The sequence below is a fragment of the Pangasianodon hypophthalmus genome, chromosome 7 (genome assembly GCF_027358585.1).
Source record: "Pangasianodon hypophthalmus isolate fPanHyp1 chromosome 7, fPanHyp1.pri, whole genome shotgun sequence".
In the NCBI taxonomy this organism is placed as follows: Eukaryota; Metazoa; Chordata; class Actinopteri; order Siluriformes; family Pangasiidae; genus Pangasianodon; species Pangasianodon hypophthalmus.
This window is the reverse complement of record NC_069716.1, coordinates 27975876-28001436: the sequence shown is the minus strand read 5'-3', so window position 1 is coordinate 28001436 and position 25561 is coordinate 27975876. Positions and strand designations below refer to the sequence as shown.

The 25561-nt window shown below is 40.9% G+C and overlaps 1 protein-coding gene across 2 annotated transcripts in view; it reads right to left on the bottom strand.

The window, feature by feature from the left end:
• The window catches only part of met (MET proto-oncogene, receptor tyrosine kinase), a 58878-nt gene extending 37649 nt beyond the window's left edge, over positions 1 to 21229 (bottom strand). For both annotated transcript variants that reach the window (XM_026946633.3, XM_026946634.3), the window contains exons 1-3: positions 20870 to 21229; positions 17620 to 18786; positions 896 to 1087 (exon numbers count right to left, since the gene is read on the bottom strand). In XM_026946633.3, the coding sequence (XP_026802434.3) occupies positions 896 to 1087; positions 17620 to 18777 (1350 nt within the window). In that variant the 5' untranslated portion in view covers positions 18778 to 18786; positions 20870 to 21229. The remainder of the gene's footprint in view (positions 1 to 895; positions 1088 to 17619; positions 18787 to 20869) is intronic.
• Positions 21230 to 25561: the final 4332 nt, after the last annotated feature.

The window sequence follows — 25561 nt, the reverse complement described above, 5'->3', positions numbered from 1 at the left end:
GGAGACAGCTAAGTTCAACAACCAGAAAAAACAGAGAAAAAAACCTGCTCCTTATTGACTTTTGCAAAGCAAAACTTTTCATTAGGTTTGTAGTTTTAATCGGAATTAGATTTAATCGCGAATTCTTCTGAATCCCACCACCTGCTGCACTACACACATCAGCTGAGGCCCAATACAGTTCACAGTAGAACGATTTTTATTGGGTGGATTAATTAGTGCGCACTGAAGAACGACTGATGGTCTTGCCAGAATCGGAAACACGCAAGTATCTATAAACAAAAAAATCCTAGAGTAAAGCTGTCATATGACAGATAAACATATCGAGATTAAATAAACACTTGAATATGTTTTACATGAGATGCGAGAACGAAAAGTTCGCCAACGACTAGCTGACTGTCAAGGCTGCAAGAATGTTGTGCTATATGATCTTCTACCTGTTCGTTAATGCACTTAACTAGCTAACTAGCTTGCTGTACATTATTACATTACTTTAGCTACCATGTTTTAGCCTTGTCAGTTAGGTTTCTGGGCCAATACATGTGACTGAACAGCACCAGGGCTGGGCAATATGGCTAAAATATGAGATGAAAACACGATATGTATCGCGATATATCATTTAGTTAACAAACTGCCAGCAGAGAAGAAGTTCTGCATTTAAAACTGTAAAAATTAACAACTGTTAGACTGAGTTTGATGATACTTATACATTAATTTTTACCAAAACTAAATTCTACAGTTTTAAACTTTCATTCAGTTCCATTTAGTTTGTAATTATTTAAAAAAATAACATTCATGATACTGATGATATCTCAGAAAATTACATTAGGACATAATTTTCATATATCATCTTATCGCCTTGAGTATCTATAACGTTCCTTTATCCGTTCCTCCTTACCTGGATGACTCTCCCATCTGCAGTCCCAAGGGTAGCCACTGTGTGTTCCTGCACGGGCACCACGGCGATGGAGGTGAGAAGAACGTTCCTGAAGCGGCCGTTAAACCAGTCTTTACGTGGATTGGTTCCTTTAACCTCCAACCTGTAGCCTTTGTCATGCTTCCCACAGCCAAAGGAATCACCAAATGAGCTCTGCAAAAAAAATCCCAAGACTCTATATACCAAGCATTCCACATGTATAACAAGTATGATCTAATAGAGTTGTATACATGATATAATCAGCAGCACAAGTGTTTTACTGGCAGGGGGGTCTGTTTTCAAGTCCACCGTACTAAATGCATTTAATGGACTGCTTGAGGAAAAACAGAAAACCCTTATTGTATCTCAAAATCTACTGCTCCAGAAAGGGCCCTTGCATAACGGAGCTTAGCCATGTGTCTTCTCCCATGGAGCTCCAATCTTCCCTGCCACATTCGGACGGCTGCGCTCACAGATGGCAGGAGTTCATGAGAAATTGGGAGGAATGTGGAACTCTCCTGCTGCCCAGCTTTCTTTGGCTGTGATCGCCACAACCTGTGGAGTTTGGTGGCTGATCTAGTGTTTCCTACATAGTTTTACGGACACATGCTGCATTCTGGTCTCTAAAGTATCCACTAAGTGTGTTTTCAAAAAAGTTGGGAAAAAAAGTTACACCGTTTTCAGGTTTGCATTTTTTTTCCAACCTGAGCCTGTTTGCACCAAGAGTCCAACACATTTGTGAAGTATTAAAGCCATATTCAAACTTAGCCTCTCTAGTCTCCTGTCTGGAGTAAAGGTGTGCATCTGGACTGGGATCATGGAAGTCATGGAAGTGGGCAGTTTTTACGTTTTTCATGTGGATGGGTGGTTCACTGAAATGGGCATGCACTGGACACAGCAGGTTGCTCATTCATCAGCAGTAACTGATTTATTAGGGTTGCTGGGGTTTAAATTAATAATTTGTGTGTTTTTGGGAAATGGAAACAACTAAATAGAAAATATTGCAGGCAGGTGCAAACTTCTTCTTTGTCAAGAAGGTCTACAGAAATGAGTTGGATTAGACAAACTTTCTGAGGGTGCAGGTAGGATTGGTCAAATTGGTCAAAAGGAAAGTTTGGTCAGAATTCCTTTGGAAGCAGAAGGGATTGCTCAAAATTCCTTCAGAAGCAGGAAGGATTGGTCAGAATTCCTATGGGAGCAGAAGAAATTGGTCAGAATTCCTTCAGGAGCAGGAGGGACTGGTCAGAATTCCTTCAGGAGTGGGAGGGATTGGTCAGAATTCCTTCAGGAGTGGGAGGGATTGGTCAGAATTCCTTCAGGAGCAGGAGGGATTGGTCAGAATTCCTTCAGGAGCACACCTCTAGTCTGGAGTTTACTTTGAGTGATTTCAGAGGAGTATCGCACCATGACCTTGAGTGTTAAATAGCATGATTGGTTAAACTATTTGTTACTATTTGTGACTATTTGTTACTTTCTGTTTACTCCCAAACAACTGATCAGTTTCAAATCCAAGTTAAAAAAACACTCATTTAAAACTTCCATTTGGAAAGATTTAGCGCACAGCAGCAGTAAGACATAAAACTATGCAGTGTGTCCAGTTCAGAAGGAGTAGGTCTATGTGAAAATGAACCGCAACACATTCTCCAAAATGAGCCAAGAGTCAATCCTGTATATGGACTCGAGTGTGAAAGCACACCTTTAGACAGGGTTTTCCAACTGGAACTAACTTTGTAAGAGTCCAAACCACCTGCCTTCAAAAGGTGGAGGATGGGGAGAGTCGAGGCTGGTCAACCTAGCACAGAACCCAGCATGAAGGCCAAGGAGTCATCAATTATTAATGAAACCAGACCCTGGCACCAGAGACCATGACTAAAGGGCTCAACCAAGTACAGCGAGCAGGCGGTTAATGATTAAGAGTGGGATCACACCAGCTCAGCTGGTGTATTGTTACACTGTAGAATGGCAGCGGCAACACAACTACACAAAAGTTCACAAGGGCAGGAGAAAGGCAGTTTAGCCCATGCCAGCCAAGCTGGGGCAAAAAGGGAGGAGAGAGAGAGAGCAACAATGCAGAAGGCTGCATTACTTATAGCACCAATCCCATAATTCTTTTCAGAGAATTCTTTTCACTCGCGCTTTACCACGGTGAGTAAGACATATGAGTCACAGCCATGACTGCACTGAGAGCGAAACTCACGGCTTCATCTGAGGGCACGTCTCAAAGGGGAGCTTTGAAGCTGCAGAGAACAATACAGGCAGGTGATAAATCAGGCCAGAAGAGCAGTGGGGCCTGCTCCCGTTACCAGCTCGAGTGGACTCTGAGCCAGCCAGGGACAAACTTACTGTACCACAGCCTGGCGAAAGGGAGTGAGACAGGCCAGAGAACTATAGCACTGCTTCACCAGATACAGCATGATGAGAGAGACAGAGGAATGTTTGCCGCAGACAGCTCCATCTCTGACGTGATATGAGGTGAAGAGAGATGTGTAAGAAGAAGCAGGCCAGGGTGAACAGGCTGCTTTGATGCGTACTCTGTCTCATCGGCTATTAATTGGAAGAGAACTCTGAATTAGTTTGGCTTATCGCCCCCAAGAAAAGGTTGAAGGAATTAGTGATAGTTGCCACACAGATTGAAAAAGACAGAGAAGAAAAATGTGCATTCCTCCACTCCTGCGCAGACAAAGTAGTGGATCAAGGGCTGAAAATGAAAAACAAGAGTATTGTTTTGACAGGCTTCAGCCGCTATTACTTTGAGACTTTCTCCACTGAGGCAGGTCGGTCTCAGAGGGACTGATGTTGAAGAGCTTTCTTAAGATTATAGGGTTTTATGGTATTGGGTTTCTCTGTCTCTCCATATTCTTTAAAGTTTAAATCAAAGTCGAAGCTTTTTATTGTCATATGCACAAAAGAACAATGAAATTCTTATTTGCATTTTATTTATTTAAGGCAAAACACTACAGATAGAAAAAAACAATTCAAACCACATTTCAGATTTTTGGATAAATTGCATCTTTTGCATTCAAGTCATGTCTTATGTCATTGAATACCGAATTTCCTGATGTATACGTGTGTCATTATGATGTGCTCATCAACTTCCTTTATAAGCTTTATAAAGTGGAAACACACAAAATCATGTTGGATTTTTTTAAAACTATTTTCTTTGAAATCAATTTTTTAATATATTCTGAGCCAAAGATCTTAGCTTCTAGGTGATCTGCATTCAGGGAATTTTACATGTTTATTCCTATCCCAAATTCAGAAGCTTATCAAAGATAAATTTCTCAAAATACTGATTATTGTTGGATTTACGTTATATTTTATGCTATGCAAATTTACGCACATATAACTAGATGAAGCTTCATTTGCATAAATGTACATTTATGGAAAAGTTTCAATGCATTGTCTTAACAATGCATCAGGCCCTATGTGTTATCCAAGAGAAAATAACATATACCCATGTCTTTATTTTGCTGACATACAGACAACACAGTTAGATTTTTCTACAGCCAAAGAACCATGCAGGTATCTGATATTTTGAAACTTTTAAATCGCCCAAAATACCGTCCTGCGGCGTGGTGCTATTACCCTGATGAAAATCAAGCTCTGTGATAATGGCCCTGCACGAAAGTGGCTCCAGTGTAACATTTAGAGCGATTCATATTGTGTCCAGCACAATGGACGGCTGATAGGGTTACTGAGAGCCACCTTTGGTGTTTTACAGCTTCATGGCCTTCGGCGTCTCCTCTGTGAGGCCTGATCTGGGTGTAAGGAGATCTGAAGGCCAAAATGTCACCTCCACATGTTCACTGTTCTCCCTCAGGCTGAGGTACAGTGCAGTGGAGATGCCGCTGCAGTCATACACAGGGCTGGAGATTGCAGAAGTACTAGCGCACAATGCAATCAGCTGCCTTCTGGCTGAAATAACATGACATTTTGACCCTGGGCAGCTCAGTCTTAGCTTAGTGTAGTAGTAGTAGTAGTTGTTATTGGAAGGGCAGCTCCACCTGCACGCTACAGAGCAACCTGACTCTGGTGTTGGTGGAGTTTCTTAGATTACTGGGTCATGGAGATCAGCAGTGTAGGGGTAATTAGAGAAGCGGGTAATAAGGTCGGATTAGAGCCCAGCTTTGTGCAGGGGGTTTAAAACACTTGGGGCTGTCTAATGGTCTGCATTGCAAATTCAGAATTACACACACCACTGTGGGAATGATCAAACATCTGGATATCAGCACACAAGTCTGTCCTCTACATCCATTCCAAAATGTATTTAAAGTTCATGTTTATTCATTTTAGGATTAGACTTATCCAAAGCAATGTTTTAGTTCATCCCTAATCTGTGTGTCCTTCCAGTTCTCTTCAGCTCGACTGTGTTTAACAGTCAGCCAACCTGAAATCAAAACTGACCTTTTTTTTCCCTTGTTAGCTCATGTCCTTGGTCAGATTGTGCATGATTCATCAGTACTAATCACATAAAAGATAAAATTCTTGTTTGCCCCAAATTTTCCACTAAAATGCAGCAACTTTTTCATGCTTCTAAACGGCCTTTGATTTTGAGAGTCTGGAAGCTGGACAATATAATATGAACCAAACGCCAAAGAAATATCAGGATACTGATATTTAGAGGTATCTGAGTTATTATCTCTGAGAGGTATCTGAGTTATTATCTCTGAGAGGTATTTGAGTCATTACCTCTGTTCCCGGATGAATAGGCTCACAATACACATGGCCTCATTCCTAAAATGAAACTTTCATCTTTTGTCGACTTTCAATCAGTGGATTTTGTCCACTTCCTTGCTGTTGGTGTCTAGCCTCAAGATGTGTTTGGATCACCCATGTTTCATAAACCAATCAGCTTTTCATTTCATTAAACGCGATTCCCCAATTAGTTTAGGTTTCTCTGTGGCACCTCAATGCTACGGTGCGCCCTATACACTGACCATGTGGTCTGGCTTTTGGTAGAAACGACTTTTATTAGCCATGTTGATTAGCTTGAAAGGATGCTAGTCCATTTTTCACTGACAAAAGTTTAGCACAGTACAGTGCAGCAAAAAAAACAGTGTTATGTAACTCTAATGCTAACACAACACACAGTCACGTGACATTTAAACAGGGGAGGCTTCATCAAGCCAAAAATGAAGACGCTAGTCAGCTTCAAATAATGTCAGAGCTAAAACGTTAGCCAAAAATTCAACCTTTTTTGTCGCTTCATCTCCAGAGAGTTTATCAGGAGAGGATTAGGACTTTGGTTACATAAATTGATTCAAGTACTCACTTATTTTCCATCGTTTGTATTAATGCACTCAATTATCTTATCATTTTAGTGTACTTAATTATATTCCTAGTGGACTGTGCAAGTACACTGGAGCTTTCACTTGCCCAGTGGGCTAGCTAATGAAATTATGATTTCTCCACATCTGAAAGTAGTAGAAATAATAGGTATTTATAGGGAGAAATTTAAGCGTGGACCTGTTCTGTGTTTAATAGATCCGTAAGGAGAAGGATTTGCTCCTTGCTTAAGTTTCCTGTTCAGTATCACGTCATGGTCCAGTTTTTAAACTGAGGAATTAAAGAAGAATAACAGAATGCTGTGGATATAAAACTCCCTGCAGCCAGGAGAGACTGCTGCACGCCTGACTGAAGCCGGAGTCGCTTTTCCACTTCCTGACATAAAGATCTGTCAAGCGACACAGAGGTTTCCAACGTATTTACAGAAGCTCTCCTGAGCCATGAACATCCATCCAATTAGAGCAACGCAAATGAAAGAGGGATAATGTAGCGCTCAGAACGGCTCGTGAACTCTCATCATTTACTGTTACAGTGTGGAGCTATTCGGAGCATTAGAGTAAAAATGGCCGTTCATTAGGGCAGACAAGATGAGTCACGGCGTAAAGATCCCCCTCCTCCTCCATCCACAGTCATGTTAGAACATAAAGCTAATACGGGCATGTGAGAGAAGGACAAAAAGCTTGGCACAAAACTAAAAAAAATCTTGACACTGACATTTTGAAAGCTATAAAGCAAAAAAAAAAAAAAAAAAAATGCGAATGTCTGGTTTGCGGCGCTCCAGAACAATCAATTCCACTTGAGCGTAAGGGATTGGAAGACATTTTTTTCCTCTTTGATGATCTTATGCTCCTTCATGACTGATGGTGCAAATTGTGCCTTTAAATGAACCAGACGTATGCGGCGGATTCTTTTTCACAGTAACCATTTGCAGGAATCTCGAACTTCTGCTCTCAATTGTGGTCTAGTAAAATTAGATTTCTTTTGTTTTTTTTTTTTTTTGAGGACAAGTCCACACAAATTTTTGAAAATGTAGTTCCACACAAACATGTTTTTGAAAATATCTCCGTCAACACGAAAACACAAAAACGATTAAAAAAAAATGCAGTAGTATAGTATAGATCGTAGATAGTAGTAGATAGTATCACTAGTGACGTAAACTGTTACGCCCTTAGGAGTGACGTTAAGAGCTGCGTATTGAGCGGTAGAGCAGAAAAACACCAACACGGCCGAAAGTAAGTTCATTCGTTTATCTTCAGTAACTGCTTTATCCTGCTCATGGTCACGTTCTAAAAGAAAAAACACACGCGACAGATACAAACATGAAGAGTCATACATGTGGCCTGATGATGAGGTCAAACGTACTGCTTCAGTTTACACTCGAATATAAAATGATTGCTTGGATGTTATCTGAAATCTGAGTTCGCAGTGCAGTTTATAGCGCTGGAGAGGTGGATTCAGGAGCAGTACCATATTCCAGCACCTCCGCACGAGGGTGGAGTTCAACTGTTATCAAATAAGAAACTACACACCACAGAGTAACAACCAAAACGGAATCCTGTCACACACATTCGTAACACACGCAAAACACACACGATTCGTGTACGTTTTTTCTGTCCACATGTAAACGGCGAAAATGGAGTTAAAATTTCTCCATCTTTTCAAAAAGCTTCCTTCTGAGTGACCCATAATGCAGCTTTCGTGTGGATGTGAAGAGAAAAAAAAGTACATTTAAAAAAATCCATACAAGTGTGAACAGAGAACTTTCACCCAAATAAATACTCCATCTGAGACTTTTCTAGTTCCCAGAATTCTTCAACACCTTTAAACAACAGATCTCAGCCTCCTAGTGCGTGATATCAGAGCTCCAAAAAGAGAGAAGAAAACAGCTATCTAAAGTCAACAAGAGCTACTCAGAGGAGACCTGCCAGTGAGCACGCTGCTTTCGGTATTATGTTGTGTTATGAAAGGCACTTAATGCTTTAAACGTTCTCTCATTTAGGCCAGATGTCAACAAGCCACTTTTCTTTGGCTGTAAATCTTGCAGCTGAGTGCAGCAGAAGTGTGTGTGTGTGTGTGTGTGTGTGCGTGTGTTCGTACTCATACCGGACAAGACAAGTTCAGTTCTACAAAACACAATGTGGGAGGGACAGACTCAGCCGAGTGTGAGCCCAGAACAAACAACGTTTCTTCCACACGCCTTAGGAAGGCCTGTCAAAACAAGTCCACCTCAGGTGTGATTTAAGAGCAAATCGAATGCGTGTGTTTGTTTTACTACAAAGCTAAAGTGTAGTAAACATGCTTTAAAATGTTAACACGCTTTGTGTTTGGGTTATATCACATCGACTGGTCAGAAGGTGTTGATTAATTTTCTAGAACAGCAGCTCTGACAGTAGTACAGCTGAAAATCACAGGTTTATATTGATGCGCTTGTTCTAATATGTTGTTGTTTCTATAGTAACAGCTCATTCATGGTAGACGCTCCACATAAACAGATTAATCATTGATATGGTGCTGTTTTCTGTAAGGAGATTTGTCTAACATTTATGGAAGGAGTCTCCAGTGTCAGCGCTTTGTAACAGCCAGAGGTAAAGCTGTAACTGCATTTTTTCCCCCTATTATCTTCAAGAGAGAGAAAAAAGAGAGGCTGGTGAGGGAAGGACTGTTTACAGCTGCTGTAACGTAAGTGAGAACAGGAACTAACTTGTTTTGAGGAGGTTCCACAACATTAAACGTAACTATAAACATATAAATAATGTGACGTCTTTCTTTAATAAAGAAAACATTGCAATTGTTGGCAATTTGCTGTGGAATAAAAGGAATAAAACACTTCACGATGTGCTGTTATACAAAAATGATCAACTCTGGGGTGGTAACAGTAACTCCGCTTCATCACACCACCCTGTCGTTGCTTATTTTCCAATCACAGCACAACACTGAGTGGTTGAAGAAGCACGGCAAACTTGCCCTCTAGGGAGCCCCTGTGGTATATAAAACATGATAAAGTGCACCATAAATGCTCCTAGCGCAGACAAACCATGATTAAGTGCCTTTAAGTGCCCTTACAGTGGAGAAAACATGATGAAGTGCCCTCTAGGATGTTCCTATGTGCAGGAAAATGTGATGAAGTGCCCTCTAGGGTGACCTTCTAGTGGAGAAAATGAGATGCAGTGCCCTGTAGGCTCACATACCTGCAAGAAAATGAGCTGAAGGTGCTCCTGCCCCACAGACAGCCTGTCTCCACCCCGGTTTTATTCCTTACTTACTGTATATAGATATATATATATATATATATAAAATCACTACGCCTGGGCAGTAATTTAAAAAATGTGGACTTTCATATTCTGGCTACAAACATAAAGTTTAATCCGTATCACGTCACAGGCAAAATATAACTAATGAAATAATCATGCTCCTTGGAAAAACAGAGACAGTAAACAGGTGGTAGCCCTTATTTTTTTATGATTTACCCTCAAAACACCAGCCAGCCATTTTATTAAATGCTTTGAATCCATGTAGTAAAAGGAAAACAAACATGGCTGTAACTTGTGGAGTACAGAAACACCAAGAAAACAATGGAACATTGTGCCGAGTTTTCACACTTGTTAAACCACTGGCATCTCATCTATCCTTTTTTTTTCACCCTTCAGAGGTCTTTTGGGGTTCCTGTTTAAAATACAGCATTATTAAAAACACATCTGTTTTAAAGGAAGGGCACACATCCAGACTTGCCATGAGCCTTGGGTGGGACACCCTGAATAAAATGAGTTAGTAATTTAAATAAAACATTTCTGCTCTCAGTTGACTTATATGATCTGCTCCCAGGAGCAGGGTAAAGAAACAGACGTTTGTGGCTCGGGGTATTTTCTGCGCCAGGGTGGGGGTGTGACTGATTGCAGCTCTTAATGGTGATCTTTGTGGAAAGGGATTTTTGGAAGGAACAGTTTCGTAGTGAATAGCTAACATTAGCTAGGTAGATAGTAGTGAACGGTGTAACGTTAAGAAAACATTGAGGTGTGGTTTGTTTCAGAAAAAAGAGACCACACCCAATCCTGTTGTTCTGCATCGCGTTCACATATTTGATTAAAATCAACTGAATTTTCTTAGCAATTTTACCAATACACATTATCACAAAGCAGCTTTACAGAAATCTGGATGTGATTGAGATCCTTAATGAACACGCCAGAGGTGACAGCGGTGAGGAAAAACTCCCTGAGACAGAATGAGGAAAAAACATTGAGAGGAATCAGACTCAAAACTGGAACTCGTCCTCTTCTGGGTGACACCGGATAGTGGGATTAGTCATTACTCTTCGACAAGTATATACCAAAGTCAAACAGTGCTGAGTGTGTTGAGAGGATGTTCAGCATGAGCATCAGGGTATTTATGATTCCAGCAGAAGTTTTTAGGTATAATTCAGCATTCTTATAAGTGGTAAGTGGTAAAGTCATTTCCCATCTCAGGACGTTTAATACACAAAGGGAAAAAAAAACATAGACACTTTCATGAAAGCGTGTCTTTTGTTTGCTCTGTCAGAGAATGTAAAGTTTATTAAAAAAAAAAAGCTACTTTATCTGCACTTTCAAAGTTACAGACCTGAGTGGCTATTAGTGCTGTTCTACTTTAGTGAACTTCAAAGCAGCAAGCTAGCTGGCTAACGTTAGTGATAACTCTGTCAGTGATTATGTTCTCGAAGCAGTGATTAGTGTGGTCAATGTTATAGATTTAGCTCAGTACTGTGTCTGTATATTCACTGATCTAAAGTCAACACTGCTTAAACTCATTTCGAAGTAGAGAAGGGGAACTTTTTACACTGTTCACAGTCAGAGCGGCCATTTTGATTTGACGTCACTCTGTAAACAGGGAAGGAACTGGTACTTGAGAAGACTACTCCAAGCTGATGAGTTGAAAGTTCAAGGTGAGGGGGCGTTTTCAGTATTTTTTGCTGGTTGTAGGTGGGGAACTTCGTCTCGAACGCAGCCTAAGTGAAGTATACAGGTGAGATCATCCACTGAAGAACGAGTGAGTCTTAGGCATAACCTGAAGTCTTTGAGTCTTTGGTAGAACTTTGCAAAGTTATCGTTAAAAATTAAAGCATAATTAACTGGAGTGGATTTCTTTTCTCTTGTTTCTCTCTTTTTTTTTTTTTGCTGGGCAAACTTTGTTCATGTGAAGAAGAGATTCTTGTATTTATTTATCAGATAACATCACTGTTCTTTCTATCAGTTGACCAAACAGGATCTTTTCATGCTCCACTAAAGCTGCAAATCGGGGTGTCAGGTAAAGCTTGCTCTCCTTTCAGCAGGTGATTTAACTAGCAGCATCCACTGAGGAATAAGTCTTATTAAGAGCTGAGTGACTGAGCACTGAAAGGAGCACACAGGATTGGCTCAGATAAGCTCTTATTTGCTGTTTGCATTGTGTGAGATCGGCTGCTGATAAAGGCGAATAATCAGCGCAGCGGCCAGGCCGAGCTTCCCTCCTTCACCTGAATGCAGTCATTCACACAGGATCCAACAGGCCTATTGTGTGGAGGAATGTCACTCCTTCTGATAGAGTGGTAAATGTGAGAACAATAAAGAAAGCTCTTAATATAAATTCAGGTTAAAACAGTGCTGAACTGATATCCTGCTTCGGTAGGTTTCGCGATCTGAGTTAACCTTTTAAACATTCCTGACTCCTGTACCTACACACCTCTCCCGGTAGCTTCACTGGGGTTACTGAATAATTCAAAGTAGTTACTGAGTAATACGTACAATTTGCGTGTCTATGTAGGGTGCGAAACACAACAGAGTAAATGATGCATAACAAAAAAAAAAATGCTTTGATGAAACTCACAATCCAGGAAAGCAGGAAATAAGCAGGAGGAGCACAAACGAGGAAGCGGGAGTCATAGCTAACGAACGATACGGATTAAAACACATGCCTGCAGGCGAGTGACTCATCAGGACGACTTGACAGCTTACGCATGTACCTGAATTAAGCCTAACGCAGAGCTGACAGGAATCCAGCGCTGGAAGGCAGCATAAAAGACGAGAGTGTTACCTGTAAATAAACGACTTGACGTGACTGTGACAGCGTGCTGAAGGAGAACGTTATAGATACAGAGAAAACAGACAACAGATTGCATCCGTGGAACAGGTTTATGATTTGTCTTTATCTGCTTTGTCTGCCTCCTGTCTCCCCCCTACACACACACACACAGACACACACACACACACTGATGTGTGTTTTAAAATGTATACTGTACATACAGTACATATACTGTATATATTGTACATTCATCTTTACTCTAAGTAAATAATATAATATCTATAAAAATCATAAGCGAAGTCAAAGCTCACGTGTTTTTGAACCCTAACTAGCGAGGCTAAAAAGTAGTAGAGCTAGTTAGCTAGTTAAGTGCAGCAACAAACAAGAATAAGATCATGTAACAAATTGTGTTTGCAACCTTGCAGAAAACAACGTCAGTGAGTTGTTGGTGAACATTTTGGAAATGTGGTGTTCTATCGTCGCATCTCATGGGCTAGCGTCTTTACTTTCTCTCGATATGTTTAACCACGAGGTGACTGCATGTAGTAAGATGAAGAGGTTTATCAGTCAATCAGACCCTCGAGCAATCTGAGTAGCACCACCGTGAATACAAAGCTGGGTTCCAGAGTGGCGCAAACGGAAGCGTTCGCCTTATCGTCCAGAGATTGACGATGCCACAGCCATCCGTAGTCTCTCAGTCAGCGACTCTCAGACAGCGAACCCGGCCGTGCTCGCTGGGTGGAAGGGGCACCTTGTCAATCACAGCAACTCTAGCCAATCGTGGGTGTCTGTGAGATCATGTATGCAGAAGACGGCGGATAGCGCTTTTCTCCGAATGTGTTACGCAGCAGTTTGAAAAGACTGTTGGCCTCACATGTCTTGGAGGAAGCACGTGTTAGTCTTCACCATGTAGATGTTGCATGAGAGGGGTGAGCTGGGTGGTGGGAGGGATTTGGCCAAGACCATATTTAGGAGAAAATGGGGTGAAATCAGTTAAAAAAAAAAAAAAGTTTAGACAAAGCTACAGATTAATTAAGGGGTATGTTTTTAATCTTTCTCCTGTTGTTAAACCGTCATGCCTGGCAGGCAACAGCACATCATATGGGACAGGTGCTGTGTGTGTGTGTGTGTGTGTGTGTGTGTGTATGAGACTGTGAGTGAGAGACTGAAAGTGTGATGTCATGCACCTGAGGACCAGCTGCCTGATCTCCTCCCAGTGCCATGATGGTCCAGAGTCACGCAGGGGCAGAGCATGACGCTGTGTGTAAACATGCAGCTGCATACATCCACCTGTTCAGACCATTGCACACTGCTCTGTGTGTGTGTGTGTGTGTGTGTGTGTGAGAGAGAGAGAGAGAGAGAGACTCAAGCTCACTTCACAGACTCCACCATATAATTGCGAGGCAGCTCTCATAACATTCCTGCACTTGCATCTGCATTCACTGTCTCCAACTCAGTCATGTGTACACGTTGCCAGCGAGAAGGAAGAGCGAGCAGGCAGGACACGACAGGCACAAGGCCCTTTTTCCCTACGATATTTGTTCCTCTGCAGTGAGCACCAACCTCCCCATAGCCGAGCCCTGACCTACAAATGACACACAGTTTCGCCACTTCGTGCAAACATGAACATGACCGAGCAGCAGCACACAAACACGCAGGCTGCAGCTCGCTCGCCGTCGTACGTGCCAGGTCCTAGTTACACAAAACGACAAAACCATCACTAAACAACGCAGACTGAGTGTTTACCAACATATCAAACTGAATACAAATTTATTTCTTCATAAATCTTTTGCAGGAGCATTTAAAAGTGGTGCATTTATTTGGGAAAAACGTTCGTATCCTAGTTTGTGTAAAGCTATTTCACCATTTAGTTGCCATTTTGTCGTTCAGCTTTCTCTGAACTTTGCCTTTTATGGAGTTTTGTGGGTGTGGCTAAATGTACTGCACTTCTGGTGCGCTTAAAAAGAATGGTTTCACATACAAAAGACAAAACAGTATTGTTAGTGCGTGTATATATATACGTATAGTATATATACATATATAGTGTGTGTCATTCCTTTGAGAATTGTGATTTCCCAATAAAATATGAGACAAAGCGACATAAAATCAATCGTTCCAAAGTGTTTGTTTCATTATGCTTTTAAAATCGCGATCTGAAAACAGCCGTAAGCGCTGCTTTAATTAAAACGGCCGTCGATCAAAACTCCCCCAGCTGGAATTATATTACAAACTATAATCAATGAGGTTTCAGATTCAATTTAAAAGCAATCTGCCTGCTGTTTCACTAATCTATCCTAATCAGATATTAATTTTGACTTTAAACATGCCTGTTAGTTATTATATATGTACACTATACTGATAAGTCACATAAAACTTATTGATGCACTTCCAGTTTGTTATTATAGGCACAATATGCCTCTGTTTTCTCCGTAACGAATATTGCTTCGTGATGGCAAACAGTGGAGTCAATCATTTTAAGAGGCTCTTCTTCTCATTAATGCGAACCTTTTAAGCACGCTGGACGTTTATCAACACTACTATTCAATGACGGGAACGCGAGCAAGAAACAGTAGTCAGAAAAGATCAAAACAATAACTGATTATGTCACGCCACTTTGCAGCATGGTGGTTTTAAAGCCTGCTGTATATTGCTCTGATAAGGAGTGATAAGAAAAACGAGAGCTCGTGCAACATCTGCTAGGAACGGTGTTATAAACTCAACTGATGGCACCAAGAATGTCGCCGCTTCTTAAAAAAACATAATAAAGGTGTTTTTACTTTATTGGAAAGTTGAAAATGGGGCTTCTTTAAACACTTAAAGTGAGGGACAGGGTTCGTGTCCATCTGTATCTTCTCTTAGGGGTAATCTATGGCATAAAGCACTTATCTAGTGTCATTAAAAGCAAATTTGGCCCTGGTACATCGTCGTAATGAAAAGCGATAGAAGTTCGGCTGATGCCGAGCGGATGACAATGTTTAGAGCAGGAGATACGCGGAACAAAAATATTTGAGGTGCCTGAACAGATCCGGCCGGGTTTTCTGACGTGATAAATTGGGAGCACTTTGTAAAGTTTGGAGAGATAAAGCGCTAAGGCGCTGAGGAACTGTAACAGACGAGAGAGAGCAGAAGGGAAATAACTTCGCTCTACGTCCATATGAACTGTTAAACCGACCCATTCAGAGACCGGCAGACACACAAAGGACACCTGTTGGGTGTTTGAGGTCTCAGGCTGTCCACAGAGATTCAGATAAGATAGCCAAGACGGATTTACAAGTCACCGTGGTTCAAAGAGCCTGAAGCAACCTCGCAACCTCCGAGCAAACATACCTGAGGTACAGCAAACAGGGCAAAAAGTAACTTAGTAGTTAAAACTTAGTAATCTTCAACACCAATGGCCATTAACTCACAAACAAAACACCACGTGCTACAGCAATTAAATTATTTTTTTTAATCAAAAAATGACAGATTGCACTTTTTATCCAGTGATAGTTATATTTAAGTTTATATACAAGTTCGTTCCTGTTCTCACGTACGTTATAGCAGCTATAAGCAGTCGTTTCGCTCACCAGCCTCTCTTTATTATTTCTCTTCAAGTTAATAAAACAAAAAAAAATTGCAGCTTGTCATGTGACGGAAACTACAAAGCGTAAACTCCTCTGTCCTGAAGACTTTCCCGTGACTGTTACAAAGCGCTGACACTGAAGACTCCTTCCATAAATGTTAAATAAACATCTCCTTACAGAAAACTTAGCGTATTAGAATCTCCTCTGATTTCCTGTTGTAGAGAATGAATCAATACTTTCTGGCCAGTCAGAATCAGGAACTCGACAGCGCCGTGGTATAAGCTGTGATATGAAACGATTCGCTGGGTTTAGAAGAACATGTTGATAAACTGTAAAAGGCAGTGAGTTTAAAACCTCTTGAACTCTTGTCTGATGAAGTGTGTGATTTTCCACCAGACTTCCTCGGCTGTGTTTTTCTCTCGCTAATCACCGGCGTCTCGTTAGCAAGCGTGCTCTTTATAAGCCATCTTGAGCTATGCAGGTCATGTGGAAATATGTGTGTGGTGACTAGCTTGCATAACCCTGTTCTGCTATGAACTCTGGGACGTGAATGCCTTGCGTATATCGACGGGCTCCTCGAGGAGTTGTCAGGAGCTAAATTCATGCCGTTATTGATCGCCCATGATTTAGCGATTGATCCAATCCGTGCTGATGGATGAGAGAAGCGGAGAGGCAGCTCGGTGATTTATAGCCATGAGACAGGAGATGAGGCCATGGGCTAGAGACAAAATGTCAGATCTGACTTATGAAAGCTTATATCATGTTCAGTGATTCTTTAAAACATATCAGTGTTTCCCATAAACACACACACACACACACATTTTTAAACCTAATCTCTATCCACCACCTCTGGAAAGTGTGAGAGATAAAAATTTCCCTGTCTTATAATAGAATTCATTTTCATTAATTATTTTCTCCCTTTTTTCAGTATGAAGATGTTTTTGTGGTTAGGAGTTATTAGCCACAAAGTGACGCAAAGTCTTCGGGAAAGCTTACATAACTGGAATGGCTTTTTACCGTCTCGCTCCAGCGTTTGAAAGTAACACAACCTTTTGACCTTTATCGTTAAAGTATAACGTTTTGCGTTATATAGACACTTATTTTAAAACCACGGTTTTATTTACAAATCGGATCGTGAAAGAAACTCACAATCTTCTTTTGTTTTATTGATTTGTTTTACAAATTAATATTACGAATATTGCTCTAACTATGAAGCCAGATGTGTGTTTTTGTGTGCTAATGTTACTCAGAGTCACATAAAAACCAGCCACTGTTTTAGTTTGACTGTATGACTGTACGCAGCCACAGTTGAAGTGAGACGTCACATCACATGGCGCTGAACGGCCCAAAAATACACACGTGCTGTTATACACGTGCTGTTATTTTTAGTTAAAACAACATTTAAATATTAGCAATGAAGTATTTTCGATTCAATATTTCAATTCACTAACAAGACAGACACTGTTTGTTATTCTCGTTTGTCCCTGAACTTGCGACCTGATTGGTCAGAAGATAGAAGCACTTTTATCTGAAAAGGTGAGTTTTTGTTCAACTTTTAGAAGCTCTGCTGTGACCAAAAAAACCTCATTCTCTATGCATTTGTCACACGTGGGTTGGCGGTTATGAGGAAAAGTTTTGAAATTCTTGTCTGGGGTATTCACACACATGTTACAAAAGCAGCAGATAGCGATTCGGTTGAAACTCGTTGAAGAATTCCTTCAAGACTGGAAAAGTTCATTTCACAATAGGGTTTATTTATCAAGTGTGAACCCACATCCTCCCATTTCACTATTTTAATCTTTATATTTTAAGGAAATAAATAATCACCTGGTTGTAGGACTTCATTTTGGCTCCAGTTAAGTGGTAGAGCGGCTTGGTGAAGCCCTGCCTCATGAAGTCCTTGAAGAAGTTGTTGATTTCGGCGATAGAGATGACGCACACCGTGGAGCTGGCTGTGGGCTCGGGGGAGTTTGGCTTGCTCTTGGCGAACGCAGCGAAGAGAACATCTTCTCCTTCTTTAAAGCCCATCTCCCTACGTAGGTTGCTTCCAGTTTTGGCTACGTGTGCTGCCTGGAGGACGTTGAACACCGTCTGGGTTGAACGTTTCCGTCTCCCTTTCTCTGAGTAGATGCACTCGAAGGGCATTTCCACATAGTGTTGAAGCTCCAGATCGGAGGAGCAGATCCGGACGATTCGCGTGTGGAAAACCCTGGAGGTGCTGCTTTCTCGCTGCACGGTGAGGAAATAAACATACGAGCCACTATGGAAGGAATAGACGTAGTGCAGAGGATAATTCCCGCGCAGCGCTGGCTTTAGGTCCATGTAGGACTGATCGGAAACAAACTCGAAGCGGTCCTGGCTTTCCCACATCTTTCGTACGGAGATGGTGCGGTGAAGACGTGGAGCTGGAGATGGATCTAGCGGCTCCGAATTAGCGACGAAGAACCTCACGACCCTACCGACTTCCACGTTCACGATCTGGGTTCCGGCCGGACCGGCGAGGTAGCGGCTGTCGTCTCCGTTATGGGAACCCATGCAGTTGACTTTGTCTAGCTGACCGTCTTCCAGCAGGTGCCGCCTGCAGACGCCGTTCCCGACCGTGCCGCACATGAACAGCTCGGGGTCGTAGTAGGTCTCCATTATCAGGGCCATGCTGGTGTTGTTAGCGTTGGGAGGTTGGCCGGCGCAGCCTTCGCAAGCACTGCATCGTGGGCCATCGTGCACAGGTCCGGTCTTATAATCGTCTACTTTCTTGAGGTCGCCAGACAACGCGTAAAGAATGTTGGTAGCGCCGACGTATACGCTTCCGTTGAAAACTAGAAGCTTCTGGACAGGTGTGTTTGAGACAAAGCGAGGGAGGTCGTAAGTCACGGAAAGATTAAGTTTGGAGATTTCACTCGGTTCCTTGCATTGGCCAAATACATCCCACCATAACGTCTGAAGAATGAGAAGAATGCATGCGGCATTGGGAAGGGTAATTCTCATTTTGCTTGTCTGGAGGGCAAAGAAAATGTCAGATTATATATTAAACAGAATAAGCATGGAAAGTTCAATATTACTGTCTCTATATAATTAAAAAAAAGGTCAAAAATATCCCAACAAAAAATCAAGCAGCTTTTAGGAAACAACTGGTACAACTGGCAAAAGTATTTCAGTTAGATTTTACCGTCCAATCAGCAGCTTTTTAGTAAATAATTGAGTCTCGTGGAGTAATTTATTACAAAATTGATATCATAATCATCGTAACGTCCAAGCCTGGAGTTTTCATGATGGATAAAAATGACTAGGGATGCATCGATACCTTTTTTTTTTAACACCGATATCGATCGTAGAAATCGATCAGAGGTGTTGTGAAACATTTTGTTTAGCTCTGTTTATACTGATTGCTGCTCCTCATGCTACGTTATCATCTCATTTACTTGCAAAATTCCCATGAACAGTAACCGAGTAGATTTGAAGGCCATTAGATAATGATTCTGGGGCAAGTCCTGGTTAAACCGCATGTGTAATTCCTTCCTACGATCCAAGAAAGCCCTGAAATCACTAGGTACTATTTTAAAACGAGGAGTATCATAACAAGCTGTCATTCGAAATAGGCAAAAAAAAAAAAAAAAGCCTGCATTTCACCACCAGCTACTGTTAACATAATGAGCGAATTTCAAACATCTACACAACGTTTATGTGGTCGTGCAGCGGCGAGGGATGAATCACTGCAGCGGCGGCCGCCAGAGAAAGCGCCCGCAAGGAAGAGGCTAACTTTAGACGTCCCTCGAGGGAGCGGTTGATAAACTCAATTAAGGCGGGCCAGGCTGCAGACGCTGAAGAGGTGATTTATCTTTTTAGTTGGCTGAAACGCTTTTCATTTAAGAGGTCTGCTCTCTAGAGCGAGAGACGTAGGGAGACAGAGAAGAGCTTCTTGCGTTGCGTCCTGCCATCAAGGCCACTGGAGAAGGCTGACTGCCCTTATCTGCGCCTCACTAAAAAGACAAACAAGAGGAACAAGCTTCTGGACAGGAGGACCCATTTTACCAGAACTGTGCATGCGTTAATAAGTAATTTGGACGCAATTAATTCGTGATTTACCTCGCAGTCTGTTTGAACTGGATTTAAACTTCAGTTCGGAGCATAAAAAATGTCGGCTGAATCCCAAACTCCTCACTGTTTAGACGTATAGTGCACTACGTAGGGCACAACTTGAAACACTCTGCCTCGATATTTATTATAAGTGAAATTTTTTGCAAACTAAACCTCATCAGGCAGCATTAGGAAGCAACAGGAAACTGATTTTTTAACCTCTAATCAGTGTAACGTATTAAGATACTCCATAATTCATTGCAAGATCGATATCATAATCGCTGTATAGTCATATCACTAAACCCTTACTGCGCCTGGAGGTTTGTTTCAAGATGAAAGCTACACAAATCGCTAATTTATAAAGAATAAACTTGTGAAGTGTGTCGATTTATACTCCTAGTGGATGATACGGTAAAAAAATATCACAATACACGATATACTCTGAGGTTTGATAGTAGAGCACCAGAAAAAAATAATACTTTTCTTTTAAAGAACATGTGGAGAAACTTGTTTTCTTACAAAGAAATCAAAAAAGAAACATTTAACATCCTGATATTGTGAGTAACACTGAAGCACTCACAACACCTCAGAGAACTATACCATGACGTAATTTATCGTGATATCGCGATATGATGATAAATCGCGATATCACTCAGTCGCATCGCCCAGCCCTACCATCTAGTGCACTTATTTAGGGAGATATTTTGGATTTCACACAACAAACTCCAGATTTATTCACCTCTAAATGTAAAAGGTGTAATGAGTGGCTCATAAAGTCAGCAGAGAAAAGACAAACAGTAGGTTTTGTTTTAATATTTATAAAACAATCATCTATCTATAAGTGTCAGAATGCTTATAGCTTGGATTGACATGATGTTGCCATGGTAACGTCACTGAACTGCCAGTTTAGTTTTTAAACAAATAAAACTTTTTTTTTTTTTTTAAGTTTTATTTTAAAAAAAATGTAATTATACATAAATACAAAACAAAAAAAAACACTTACCTGTTAAAAGGTAGCCTCACTGTCGTCGACAGAAAAAAATAAAAATATCCGAAATCACATCTTCACAAATCCTGTTAAGCGACACGCGCGCGCGCCTCTGGACCGGCTGTCTCGCGCAGCATCGGGCTGCCAAAAAAAAAAAAAAAAAAAAAAAAAGTTTCTCTCAGCGCTGAATAAGTTTCCTCTTAACCTCCGTTTAAAATCACTCAGGACAGAAGATCCGTCTGACTCTCTGATGGTACCGAGATACCGGTGTAACGCTCCACTGTCCCTCCGCGCGCGGTTTTATACTCTACATAAACCGTTAAAGCTGTTAGCGCCGCTCGCGCAGTGCGCGTGTGACCGGATCCAGTGATGGTGCGCGAGGCTTCAGGTGAACGCGGACTTTTCGCAGCGGGTTACGTCATCAGTCGCCGAGCACGCTGATTGGTCGGTGAGGACTGAGGGCTTCGTCTAGTTATACTTTAATAATAACAATAATAATAACAATACTAATAATAATAATAATAATAATAATATAGGATTAACGAACTATCTTTTTTTTTTCCAAATACAGAAGTGCTCTTATTTATTTATTTATTTATTTATTTATTCTTGAGTGTGTGTGTGTGTGTGTGTGTGTGTGTGACAAAGCCCTAAAGGTGGGCAGATCTTCTTCTTCTTCTTCTTCTGCAATAAAGTGCACTAAATCACTACAGGAAGCAAAGACCATACATCCCATATATACATATATGTATGTGTGTGTGTGTGTGTGTGTGTGTGTGTGTGTGTGTGTATGTATGTATGTACATAAAGGGCAACTAGATGGCATTAACTCGTGTTTTTTCTCCTTCAGAGCTCCCCTGGAGGGAACATTTTAACTTTTTTATCACACATAGGAGCATCTTCATCATGTTTTTCCATTTGAAGGGCAGCCGTTAGGGCACTTCATCACATTTTCTCCTCTGGAAGGGCACAGTACAGGGCATTTCAACAGGTTTTCTAACACATTCACAAATATCCCCTTTAGGGGGATCAGAAATGTACATCTATCTATCTATTTATCCATCTATCTATCTATCTATCTATCTATCTATCTATCCATCTATCTGCATAACAGCACCCTACAGGGCACTTCATCTACAGTAGGGGCACCTTAGAGGGCATATTTTTGACTAAGAGTGCAGTGCACCCAGCTTTCAGCATCTCTTTAATAATAATAATAATAAAAATAAGAAGAAGAAGAAGAAGATAGATAGATATCGCACCTCACATGCACCTTTTGTGCCTTTAACCTGTATCTCGTATTTAGTTTTTAGGGTAAAGCTTTAAAGAGGAGTGAGATTGTATAGTGCATTATTATGCATTATTATTCATTAGTACACTATAGGAAGTATTTACTGCCATTTACTGCCATTTTGGAGAATATTCCGCACACTCGTGAAATCCCACAATGCACTGCAATAGATTAGTGTCCAAATGATGTAGCCTAGGGGATGCAGGACACCCACAATGCACTGCACAGCTTGTAGGGAACAGGGAACTACATTCCTGCATCTCCTTCTTCCTTTTTCAAAGTCCTGGACTTTCCATCTTTACTGTCTTCAGCAGTGTCTCACAATCAACCACATAATCAACCTCATAAACACATTCGGGGTAAACGTCCTCTGGTCATTTCTAGATTAGTAGATATCAGTCCTTCTAAATATCTGATTGTTATCTTTGTTTTCAGTGGAAATTCATCCACAAGAAGCTCCTTAATGCAACAAAATGGAGCACACTTCAACCATTAAAATTAAATTAAAAACTAAAATTATTACACAAGCTTTTTTGTTACTGTATGTTTGTGTTAATGATGTGCATCATGCTTTCGGACAGTGAAGATCCGGTTGTTGAAAAAAAAAAAAAAAAAGATGGAGGGAAGAAAAGGTCACTCTGCCAAGCTGACTCTGAAACCCAGTAATGAACTAACTCAGTGTGTGTGTGTGTGTGTGTGTGTGTGACACTCAGCTATGACACACACAGCAAACATGATTCACTCATTCAGCTTCACCACACCACCTGTTTCAAGCTCGTTTTCCGGTAAACAGCTCACATTTCACAAATATTTGGGGAGATTTATTATTCCCTGACTTATTTGCCATGCTCCTCTTCCACATGTGGACTATTTTATACCAGTTTTGTACTTATTAAGTGCTGTTCATTTAAAGCAAACTGTTGCTGTGCCATCTAGTGGTGATACCGGTGCACTACACTCACATGTTAAGGATAATTAGCAGCTCTAGTGTCATATAAAACCCATGGTTACTGGGTATAAAGGGAAAAACATAGGTTAAAATGTGTGTGTGTGTGTGTGTGTGTCCTGGAACAAGACAACAATCCAAAACACACAACTTGCATATTCCCTCATAGCTTAATGGAAATATTCACTCACTCACTCCCACACTTTCACGCTTTATCCTGGTCAGGGTCGCAGTGGATCCAGAGCCTATCCCCATTTCACCCAATTCCAGGGAGGACAAATGATAGATGATAGATTGTTAGCAAGGCCACGGGGCAAGTGGAAGCTCCAGCATGCTTGCTCAATCCAATGTTATGGTTGCCTGGAAACCTTAAAGTCTAAAATAGCTAAAATAATGTAATAAGGTGAGCTAACTAGCTAGTTAAATGCATTTATTCAGATTAAACGAAATGACTGAGTATATATATATCCTCTTCTAACAAAATTTAAATGTAGCACATCATGTTTGTGCCCTCAACAAAAAGTCAGCAAGTCATCCGCCGACGTTACGAGATGTAGGGTTCTCCTCTCAAATCAGACGAATGATACTATTTCACTGAACATCTTTAACCCTGAGGTGACTGTGTAGTAAACAGGAGAGATATACACTGGTTTCACAGTGTGGTATTATTTTGCTTGGTTTCGTCAGTGTTCCTGATGAAATATCTGTTATTCGAGCATGCCAAGCAAAAACTGCTCTCTGATTGTTCTTCTGCTGATGTGTGTAGTGCGGCAGGCAGGAGGATTCGAAGGCACACATGTGCGTGAACAACAGCATCACCAAATATAAGCAAATACACACGATAATACAAAGAATGAAGAAGTATGAAGAAGCTAGGCTGGGGCTCACTTCTTTCTAGCCCAGACTGTAGATTCATGCAGCCTATCACTGACAGTCGTGTCAGGTGATTACACTGAGTGACACACCGCGTAGGTTTATTTAAAATGCTTCACTGACACATCCATAACACATCATCAGCACTGAAATACAATAAACAAGAACGAGGTGGATTACTTTCTGATTTTACACTGATATTTCAAAATGCGTTTGGAGAAATGAACAGACTAAGCAAACAATGTCCTCTCAAAGTACAAAGCGCAGCTTTTCTTTTTACCGTGCTTACTTTTGTAAGAAGCACGGCATGATTACAGAGCTGAAACACTGTGCGTATGAGTAATAGTTTTATGCTTATGATGAGACCACAGGGCTAAAAGGCTGAACCCTGATGGTTTCTGAGTTCAATATCGTGACTAGTCGTCACTGCCCACCACAGAATAACCTCACTGTGTAAGTATGGGCATTTGAACATTTTCAGAAGATTATACAGATGCTAAATGTTGTTATAATAATTGACGTGTATACAGGATATGTTCAGTGATGGTTTTCACGTGATGACTCCCTTTTTCTGCAAATGTCTGAAATCTGACGTTTTGTCTCACTTTACAATAAACCTCTCTTACTATTGAAACAGCATCTTTAAATTCACCAATACAAGCAGAACATTAATGTAAAGCTGTCCTTCAGGTCAACGCAAAAAAAAAAAAAAAAAGAAAAAAGGAAGAACAGATGTGTCAGGATGAAAGAGGTTGAATATTAAAACTGAGAGGTTTATAAAGGCAGAAGGAGCACACTGTACATGTTATTAGAGAATGTTCAGAAATGAAGATGCAAAAGGATATCATTTTCATTTCTTCCCAGTAACACATTATGTGAGCATTTTTTTTAAATAAGCCTTTATATGTGATAATAAACAAACATCTGTGCAACCAAACACACTGAAAATATTAATTGCAAATTAAATTTCTTTGTTTTCTCTATTTTGTACTAAGGGTATGCAAACTTTTGCAATTAATTATGATAATTAGAAAGAAGACCACACAGCACATCCTCCTGCATTTAAGAGATAAACCATCCATCAAGTGAGACAAACTTATTGTCTGGTTTTATTTATGACCTCGAGGTCAATACGGTGCAGGATAACTGCTGACCAGGCCGTACTGCTACTGTAAACTCTAATTGATGGTTGAATTATTACAGGTTCACTCAGGGGACACACGTACCTCCTCTGTCCGTCAGCACGGCAGTGATTTAGCGCTCCACTTCCGCACTCAATAATATCGTTAAAGATTTTGTTTCTTACAGTTATTCAGATTGGCAGTTGACATGCAGGAGCTGTCCATCAGCATCAGGACTCAAACTCTCGTACACTGTCCAAAACCAGAGAACCTAGAGTAAACCATACATACTGTACACGGCGCCAACATGAGAACCTCTGCACAGACGCTGACCCAAGCTCAGGATCGAACCCGGGAACCCTGGAGCTGTGAGGCAGCAATGCTAACCTAATGCTAAGCAATAGCTTAGCTAATTTTAGCTAAGCTCACTGACATCGTTCCACGTAAACAGGATATGGATAAATTCACATACTTAC